This window comes from Loxodonta africana, chromosome 1 (assembly GCF_030014295.1).
Source record: "Loxodonta africana isolate mLoxAfr1 chromosome 1, mLoxAfr1.hap2, whole genome shotgun sequence".
NCBI classification, from domain to species: Eukaryota; Metazoa; Chordata; class Mammalia; order Proboscidea; family Elephantidae; genus Loxodonta; species Loxodonta africana.
Window position 1 is genome coordinate 188,006,603 of NC_087342.1, and position 10,607 is coordinate 188,017,209.

At 37.0% G+C, this 10,607-nt stretch overlaps 1 protein-coding gene across 3 annotated transcripts in view; it reads left to right on the forward strand.

Annotated features, from left to right (window-relative positions):
* HSF2 (heat shock transcription factor 2) overlaps positions 1–10,607 on the forward strand; it is a 55,802-nt gene that overhangs the window by 33,847 nt on the left and 11,348 nt on the right. For 2 of the 3 annotated variants that reach the window (XM_003404244.4, XM_003404245.4), the window contains 2 exons: positions 2,658–2,742; positions 3,196–10,314. In XM_003404244.4, the coding sequence (XP_003404292.1) occupies positions 2,658–2,742; positions 3,196–3,488 (378 nt within the window). In that variant the 3' untranslated portion in view covers positions 3,489–10,314. Of the gene's footprint in view, positions 1–2,657; positions 2,743–3,195; positions 10,315–10,607 lie in introns of those variants that run through there. The other variant, XM_064290372.1, reaches the window with a different exon arrangement.

Here is a 10,607-nt window from a genome sequence, read left to right on the forward strand (position 1 = left end):
TGATATGTGTGGTTGAGATAGTAAAATTCTAGATGAAAGCCAGCTTTTGGTTGTGGGATGAATCATTACCCAATTCTACTGATGTTTATGGAAATAACTACCAGTATGAAATTGGCCCTACGTCTTTTGGTGCTGCAAGGTCATCTGACTAAACTTGGGAGTGTCCAGGTATATCATTGAAATTAATTATCAAAATACGATTTCTTCCTGTTTTATGTGCTACATTTTACATTCCTATTCCTTCCGTAAACAAATTCTCAGCATTTTTTTAATTAAAAGTTTACTGGTGCCCATATTCTTTTATCTATCAGTATAGTGATAGCTCAGGAATTTGTAGTAACTGGAGGTAAAGCAAGTTGAAACAGTGAATTAGGGATTTTGTTTTTAAAGTAATATGGTTTTTGTTATATTTTTAAAATATATAGGAACTCCGCTTGGACTTACCAAGTATTGAGGTATTGACAAAGAGATTCTTTAGGACCGGTGTTTAATGAGTAGTAAGGACAGCTTGAAATTATTAGAGCAGATGTTTATGACTATATTATTATTTTGTACAGTTTATTGTCTTGAATAGGTATACTCTTTATGTTGTATATATGCCAAGTTGTTCAGTGACCCTTGTTTTTCATTGAATGCAAAGTGCAAATCAAGTCCTCTGGAATTTGTACAAATTCCAGATTAGTGGAAACAGAATTTTATCTTGATTCTTATTCTTTGTAATCTAAAAATGAGCACATCTCCAATAAGTTATTAGGGTTGGGAATGCTTTTCTGACCGTTGTCATGTATAAAGATAGCCTGACTAGATTTTCTACGTTTTGAAAGTTATAGCCCGATAACTTAGAGCTTAAATAATTTGTGGACTAGGAAGGTGGTTATACATTCATAATTTGGATGATTTATATCAGGGGTTGGCATATATTTTGTAAAGGGCCAGCTAGTAAATATTTCCAGTTTTGTGGGCCATATGTTTTCTGTTACAACGACTCAACTCTCTTGTAGTGCAGAAGCAGCAATCGATGATAGTTAAAAGAATGAGTGTGGCTGTGTTCTCATAAAATTTCATTTACAAAAACAGGCGGCCTGCCAGATTTGGCCTGTGGACTATAGTTTGTCAAGATTTATATTATAAGATTCTTTGGACCACCTCAGCTTTGTGTTTGAGTAACGATCATATTACTGAGTGCTCCTAAGCTGTAGGCCTTAAGTTGAATGGACCCATATCATATATTCATTTAGTGAGTGTGCTTTCCTGTTTAGTTATTGCTAGACATTAAGTCATTCTTTATTCTTGTATAATCCTCCTTATTCCAGAAAACCAAGAACTTGGACACAGTTTTCAGAAGTAGCAACTAAACAGAGAATTGCATATTGTTCTACATACTATGAAAAAATTAAATTTGAGAGTGACTTTTTGGTATAGCTTCTCCTGTAGTTGAAATTAATGTTTTCAAATCGTTGGCACATCAGCCGTCACTCTCTTGCCCTTGACAGATGTATAACATACAGCCCTTCCCTGATAAATCAGGATGCCTTATACTACTGAATACGGCAATCTAGGTGGCCACTACTAATGGTTAAGAATTTTCATGGGAGATGAAACTCATTTATCATCTTGGTTCTCATCTGTTTTAGAACAATAGTGGCATCCTTGGATATTACCTATTTTAGGGAATATAAAAATATAAGAATAAAGATGGTATCGTTGCCACTATTAGTATTTTATGTATTATGAATGCTAAATGAGAAAATGTTTTTATGTAATTTTTTTTTTTTTTTTGAGGTCTAAGCAGTTTTATTATATATATCTTGGGACCATTGTCTTCTCTGAATCCTGGAAACTTGTACTATTTAAGTTAATGATGAATTTCAGGGGGATTGTAGGAATTAGTATACAGATGTTTGTTACTGGTGTAACAAACTTAACTAGCATTCAGATACCTGGGACTTAGAACTGTCGAGGAAAAATTCTGAACCTTCTAACCTCAGAGCCTGATCATCACTAGAAAGAACACTGAAGAACTTTGCAACATTAAAGGTTTAATCACCCTACCACGGTCCGATGTAAGGAGAGAAGACAGTAGTTGAAAGAAGCAAGTTAAATGACAGAAAGAACTGAGAGAGCCACAAAAAGAAAAAGAAGAAACACTACTTCAATTATGAGGCTCCAGAGAGTTAGTTTTAAAGATACCACTGCTAATCCCGAGCTATTCCGAATATGTTCGTATACATTACATATTTTGTTTATGAATGAAGGGAAATGTGAAATACGTTTTAATCAAAACATTTAAAGTAAATTGATAGCTTAAAAAGTTAGTCACTTAATTAGCATTTTAAAACCAGTCGTCTTTGATTCATTCTCATCTTTTACCCTTAACACATTCTGTGTATTCTCCTATTGAAATGCCCCCTCCTCTTTATGGTTCAGGGTCTTTGTTTCCTCTCCTTGATGACAACAGTAGTTTCTTAACCAGTCTTGTTACCTCTGCTCAAATCTCTTTCTCTCTCTAGTTCATCTTTCCAGATGCTCCCCCTTTCCCATGTGTTTCAGATGATGTACCAGCATATATACTGTACCTTTTTATTTTTTTTGCTATGTTTCAGAAACCTATAAAACAGGAAACATACAAGTATTTTTTTTATTATTTTTCTCTTTAGTCAGAGAATAAAGGATTAGAAACTACCAAGAACAATGTAGTTCAACCGGTTTCAGAAGAAGGAAGAAAATCTAAACCCAAACCAGGTATGTATATACATAATGTTAGTTTCTATAGATTTATGAAGAGTCCTACACAGAAACAAATGTGAGCCAAGGAAAGCCTTGCCATACTTCAAAATTAAACACAGAGTATACTGGCCTCAGTCCTGTACACAGTCTCAAGGTTCCAGCATATAGAGAAAATTGAATTAGTGAGGTAACAGTTCTTTAAGTCATGGATATTTTTCTTTTCCTATTTAACTTTAAGAGATCTAAAAGAACCCTAATTTCTTAATTGTTAAATAAGATTTAAGCTTTTGACTTGCATATTTTTTAATTTATTAACACAAACTTTCATAGTTTCTTGTTTGCCATATAAGGATATCCATGCATGCACATCTGTATCCATTCCCTTCCCCCCCGCCGCCGCCCCGAGCCCCCTTCAGCTTGAACTCCGTATAAACTGGTAATAAAAGAGTGTTTTTCTTATCTTTGTAGATAAGCAACTTATCCAATACACTGCCTTTCCACTTCTCGCATTCCTCGATGGGAATCCTGCTTCTGCTGTTGAACAGGGGAGTACAGCATCATCAGAAGTTATGTCTTCTGTAGATAAACCCATAGAAGTTGATGAGCTTCTGGATAGCGGCCTGGATCCAGAACCAACCCAAAGTAAGCTTGTTCGCCTGGAGCCATTGACTGAAGCTGAAGCTAGTGAAGCCACGTTGTTTTATTTATGTGAACTTGCTCCTGCACCTCTGGATAGTGATATGCCCCTTTTAGATAGCTAAATCCCCAAGAAGTGGACTCTACGTGTATATATTCATCAAAATGATGAATTATTTATTTTGAAGTATCATTTGGTACTTTTTTTGTAAATTGCTTTGTTTTGTTTAATCAGATACTGTGGAATCTAAAGCACCTTTTGCTTTTCTCACTAACCACACACCCTTGTAAAGCTTTCAGATGTTACTCAGCCGCATAAGTACAAAAGATTCAGTGCGTATTATTGGCTTATCTTTAAGTTGAATTCAAATGACCATTTTTCTCCAGTTGCCGTATATTGGATCTCTCTTTTTTTTTTTATATGTTAGCCTATTAACCCCAGTTAAACTTTTGTTTGTTCGTTTTACTTGTTTGATATGTCTGATTGCGTTGAGTGTAAGTCACTAGAACTAATGGTAGAACTCTTAAAAGTTTCTCTATTCTAGTTACTTTTATTAAATATTTTTCACTTTGCTTATTTCTAAACCGGGAACATAAAGTGCCTGTATCTTGTAAACTTTCATTTGTCTTTCTTGGTTCAGAGAAGTTCATTTATGTTCAGAGAAGTTCATGTTCAACAGGAAAGGCAAAGTGTACATAAGTGCTCACTATCTGGTAATGGTTCCAGCTTCATATGCATGGAAGAAAGAAGGGATGGGATGGAGTCATACCCATCCTCTCAGTTGGACTAGTTTTAAGTAAAAACTTTCTGGTTTGTTTGTGTTTTATTGAACCATACTATTTAGTAAAATAAATATAATGAATGTTGAGTACTAGTGTTCACTATCTGTCTTCTTTGGAGGTGACACCCACATGGAACAATTTTTTCTTCTCATAGGAAGCAGATGGACTTAAGACTGTGTATGTTGTTTATTGTTCTTAATTTGAGTCACACCAAGATCTTTGTGCCTCATCTGTAAATATAGACTGTATGTATTACAAGGGAATAGTATATAATGGTTCTAAATTTAGTGTGTTTTAAAGTGGTCTTTGTTTAGAAATTACACTGGCTTGCTTTCTCTGTTGCTAATAAAGAACTGAGGGAAGTGTGGTTGGAACAAATGAGGTTAGAACATTATCACCTGATGCCACCAAGGGTCTACAATTTTTGCCCTTAGAGAAGATAGGAGAAATAGTCAAATCATCTCCTTTTGGAACGGTTGCTTCTAGGATTGCAGAGACTATGAGCACGGCCAGGGTACCTTGTTTATCATTTGAAGAATTTCACCTTCAGACATAGGGCTAGAAGGAGTGCACTTAATATCTGATATTCTATAGGGTATACTGTTGTGTAAGGTGGCACATAGTTAAGCCCTCAGCTATTCAGTGAAATACTGGCAATTCAAACTCATCTACTGGCTCTGCAGGAGAAAGACATGACAGTCTGCTTCCGTAGAGATTACAGTCAGGATAACCCTATGGGACAGTTCTGCTCTACCACGTGGGGTCGCTATGAGTCAGAATTGACTTACCAACACCCAACAACAACATATGATGAAGAATTACAAGAAAGGGCTTGCTATTGGCTGTATTCTTGATGTCTTGGAATTACTGTTACTGTGATGTAAAGGTTCAAAGTAAGGCCAAGCACAGAGGAGTAGGAAGCCATTCCTTTCTTAGGAGATCCTGAAATAACTTGGCTGTGACAATGAGGTCTTGGTGAAGTAATTCGAGACCCCAACACAGTTTTCTGTATAAGCTGTAGAGATTACTTTCCTAGTGGTTGTTAAGGTGAGAGGCGTTTATAGACTGAGAGAAGAAAAGAGTTTTCAGGCTTTTTCTCTTTCCCTTGCCTTTCTCACCATGGTATATGATCAAGTTTCTTCTCCTTGAAGGCACTTTGGAGCCCTAAAGGGTTATAGCTCAGTAGCTGTGATGCTTGAGAAACACTCTAAAAATAATTTTGCAAAACTTTATACTCCTGTTAGTTTTTAAGTCAGCATCTAGAATGTTTCATCTTACATTTACATAGTTGGAAAGAATTTAGGATATTGTTAATACTGTCATTTTAAAATACAGTTGCTATACCAAAATAATTTGATTCCTGCCACCATCTATTCTAGTGCCCCCAAAGAATTTTATCCTACTTTTATTATGCATGAAAGTTGTATATTGATGATCCTACCACATTTCTTTGCAACTAAATTTGAAATTGTTTCCTGTAACCTTAGAATTCTAAGTATTAAAAAAGTTCACTCCAATACATAGTTGATCAAGATATTATAAATACATGTGGCAGAAGCTGTTCACTGATCATCAAACCGCTTCCTCTTCCTATCATGCAGCTAGATTATTTTGGCCCTGCTTGCAATTAGGACAGCTATGTGACTGAGTTCTAATAAATAAAATTAGGGGAAGAGATGCACAGCACTTCCTGGCCCAGTCTGTAAAAAACTCCTGCATGCAATCCTATGCCCTTTGCCATTCTACTGGCTTCATGCAGATTAGTATGTGGTTTCTTGAATCACTGCTTAGAGGAGAGCTTCCCATCAATCCTGGACACCTATTTTAAACTTGAAATGATGGGGAGCAACCTTTCATTATGTTCTGTCTGAGTTTTGGAGGTTGATCTGTTAGAGCTTTTAGTGTTTACCAATAATACAATGTGGTACAAATTTTGATAAACTGATACTAAACATAAGAAGTAAAATTTTATCAGAAATATGTCTTTTAATGGACTAAACAGGGCTTGGATCTTTTCAAGGTTTTTTTAATGTTAATTTTTTTTTTACTGTTATTGATATAAGGGTTATTCAACAACTCTTGCATTTCAGTTTAGAGGGATAAATTTGCCATTTCTTTATAATTTATGTTTTTAAATATTCTTGATTTAGATTAGTAAAGAACACAGCAAATTGAAATTGAAAACTAAAACTGCCTGTTTTTGGCACCAATAAAACTTGAAATGTGAAAAAAAATAAGAGTCAAGTAGTAAAGTAAAAATAGCAAGGTCTGTGTTTTAGTCCTCAGGGACGAAGTACTAGATAAGAATTTTAGACATTAACTTAGAACACCTGTATGTGATCTCTTTATTAGATCCTCTAAGGCTCTGTACTCCCCAGATTAGCTCTTGGAAGAAATTTGGATTTTTCTTTTTTCAAATAACCGAGTTTGTTTTGTTCCTTTTTGTTTGTTTGTTTTGGCCAATACTGACAGAATCATCTGAATTTATACATTGTTCCAAGGCATTTAGACCAAGGGCCTAAACAAGACAAGACAGAGAATTGCCACACTCTTTACATGTATGTTATTCTTCTTGAAGCCAGCTAAAATGCTGAAATACTGATGCCATACTGGCATAACCTTTTAAGATGCTTGAATGATAATGCTTTTTTAAATTGAGGTTTCTAAAACTAAATAACACTGGAATTCAATCACATGTTTGGTGCTGTACTGTCTCTCAGTATATCAAAATTGATAAGAGGATGTGGCATACAACAGAAAGTAGAGGCCCATAGCTTAGAAAAGAGAAGAAAGTAGGCATAAAGTATATTAAAGTAATACAAGAAAGGAGGTAGTAGATTGGACTGTCAATTAGAACATTTCTTTGAACCCATGCCTCTTAAGATATCCTTCATGCTGTCACAAGAGCAACCTGTGATATCACCCTGTCTGCACACCAACCTTTAATACTATTCTCACTAAAAAAAAAAAAAAGCAAAATTGCTTCTTAGAACACAGAAAACCAAAAAGGGACTGAAACATTTTTCCCAAGAAAATGGGGATGCATTTTAGAACTGTTCTAGGGTAGTACTAAAACGGGTGTAACACCGGCCAATTGTCAAGCAGGACACAGGAGAAAGGAGAGTGAGAGAGATACAATTAATTGAAACGAGGCCTTTTAAAAATTGGTAAGTTAGACCTAAGCAAAATTTGGTACTGGGTGGGTAAGCAAAATTTAAGACTTTTGCTCTGTGATACTCCCCCTTAGGAGGATGAAGATACAAGCTACAGAATGGGAGAAAATATTTGCAAACCACAGCCAATAAAGGACTAGTATTGGAGCCCTGGTGGCACAGTGGTGATAAGCTTGATTGCTAACCAAACTGTTGGCAGTTTGAATCCAGCAGGCACGCCTTGCAAGCTCTGTCAGGTACTTCTTTGTCCTATAGGGTTGCTCTGAGTCAGAATCAACTCAATGGCAGTGGATTTGGTTGGCTTGGATTAGGAGTGTTGGTGACTCAGTGGTTAAAGAATTTGGCTGCTAACCAAAAGGTCGGAGGTTTGAAACCACCAGCAGCTCCACGGGAGAAAAGACCTGGCAATCCATTCCCTTAAAGATTACAGTCTAGGAAACTGTGTGGGGCAGTTCTGCCCTGTCCTATAGGGTCACTATGAGTCGGAAGAGACTTCTCGGCACACAATAACAACATATAGAATATATTAAAGAACCCTCAAAACAACAGTTAAAAAAAAAAAAAAATCCGATTAGAAAATACCAAGACATGAACAGATGTTCCATCAAAGACAATATTGTTGTTGTTAGGTGCCCTTGAGTTGGTTCCGACTCATAGCAACCCTAATGCATAACAGAACGAAACACTGCCCGGTCCTGAGCCATCCTTATAATCGTTATACTTGAGCTCATTGTTGCAGCCACTGTGCCAATCCACCTTGTTGAGAGTCTTCCTCTTTTCTGCTGACTCTGTACTCTACCAAACATGATGTCCTTCTCCAGGGACTGCTCCCTCCTGACAAAATGTCCAAAGTATGTAAGATGTAGTCTCGCCATCCTTGCATCTAAGGAGCATTCTGGTTGTACTTCCTCTAAGACAAGTTTGTTCATTCTTTTGGCAATCCATGGTATATTCAACATTCTTCGCCAACATCACAATTCAAAGGCATCAGTTCTTCTTCAGTCTTCCTTATTCATTGTCCAGCTTTCACATGCATATGATGAGATTGAAAATACCATGGCTTGGGTCAGACACACCTTAGTCTTCAAGGTGACATTTTTGCTCTTCAGCACTTTAAAGAGGTCCTTTGCAGCAGATTTACCCAATGCAACGCATCTTTTGATTTCTTGACTGCTGCTTCCGTGGCTGTGGATTGTGGATCCAAGTAAAATGAAATCCCTGACAACTTCAATCTTTTCTCCGTTTATCATGATGTTGCTCATTGGTCCAGTTGTGAGGATTTTTGTTTTCTTTATGTTGAGGTGCAATCCATACTGAAGGCTGTGTCCTTTGATCTTCATTAGTAAGTGCTTCAAGTCCTCTTCACTTTCAGCAAGCAAGGTTCTGTCATCTGCATAACGCAGGTAGTTAATGTCTTCCTCCAATCCTGATGCCCTGTTCTTCATATAGTCCAGCTTCTCATATTATTTGCTCAGCACACAGATTGAATAGGTATGGTGAAAGGATACAACCCTGATGCACACCTTTCCTGACTTTAAACCAATCAGTATCCCCTTGTTCTGTCCAAACAACTGCCTCTTGATCTATGTAAAGGTTCCTCGTGAGCACAATTAAGTGTTCTGGAATTCCCATTCTTCCCATTGTTATCCATAATTTGTTATGATCCACACAGTCGATTGCCTTTCCATAGTCAATAAAACACAGGTAAACATCCTTCTGGTATTCTCTACTTTCACCAGGATCCATCTCACATCAGGAATGATATCCCTGGTTCCACATCCTCTTCTGAAACCGGCCTGAATTTCTGGCAGTTCCCTGTCGATGTACTGCTGCAGCCATTTTTGAATGATCTTCAGCAAAATTTTGCTTGCATGTGATATTCATGATATTGTCCTATAATTTCAGCATTCAGTTGGCTCACCTTTCTTGGGGATAGGCATAAATAAGGATCTCTTCCAGTCAGTTGGCCAGGAAGCTGTCTTCCATATTTCTTGGCATAGATGAATGAGTACCTCCAGCACTGCATCTGTTTGTTGAAACATCTCGATTGATATTCCATCAATTCCTGGAGCCTTGTTTTTCGCCAATGCCTTCAGAGCAGCTTGGACTTCTTCTTCAGTATCATCGGTTCCTGATCATATGCCACCTCTTGAAATCGTTGAACATCAACTAATTCTTTTTGGTATAATGACTGTGTATTCCTTCCATCTTCTTTTGATGTTTCCTGTGTTGTCTAATATTTTCCCCATAGAATCCTTCACTATTGCAACTCGAGGCTTGAATTTTTATTTCCGTTCTTTCAGCCTGAGAAACGCCAAGCGTGCTCTTCCCTTTTGGTTTTCCATCTCCAGCTCTTTGCACACGTCATTATAATACTTTGTCTTCTCAAGAGGCCTTTTGAAATCTTCTGTTCAGTTCTTTTACTTCAGTCAATTCTTCTTTTTGCTTTAGCTACTCGACATTAGAGAGCAAGTTTCAGAGTCTCCTCTGACATCCATCTTGGTCTTTTCTTTCCTGTCTTCAATGAGTTCTTGCTTTGTTCGTGTATGATGTCCTTGATGTCATTCCACAACTCGTCTGGTCTTCGGTCACTAGCGTTCAATGCGTCAAATCTATTCTTCAAATGATCTCTAATTTCAGTTGGAATGTACTCAAGGTTGTATTTTGGCTCTTGTGGACTTGCTCTGATTTTCTTCAGTTTCACCTTGAACTTGCCTATGAGCAATTGATGGTCTCTTCCATAGTCCGCCCATGGCCTTGTTCTGACTGATGATATTGAGCTTTTCCGTCATTTCTTTCCACAGATGTAGTCAGTTTGATTTCTGTGTGTTCATCTGGCAAGGTCCATGTGTATAAAAAAAAAAGTCGCCGTTTATGTTGGTGAAAGAAGGTATTTGCATCGAAGAAGTCGTTGGTCTTGCAAAATTCTGTCATTCAATCTCCGGCATTGTTTCTATCACCAAGGCCATATTTTCCAACTACTGATCCTTCTTCTTTGTTTCCAACTTTTGCATTCCAATCACCAGTAATTATCAATGCATCTTGATTGCATGTTCGATCAATTTCAGACTACAGCAGCTGATAAAAATCTTCCATTTCTTCTTCTTTGGCTATAGTGGTTGGTGTGTATATTTGAATAATAGTCATATTAACTGGTCTTCCTTGTAGGCGTATGGATATTATCCTATCACTGACAGCATTGTACTTCAAGATAGATCTTGAAATGTTCTTTTTGACAATGATTGCAACACCATTTCAAGGTGTCATTCCCAGCATAGTAGACTATAT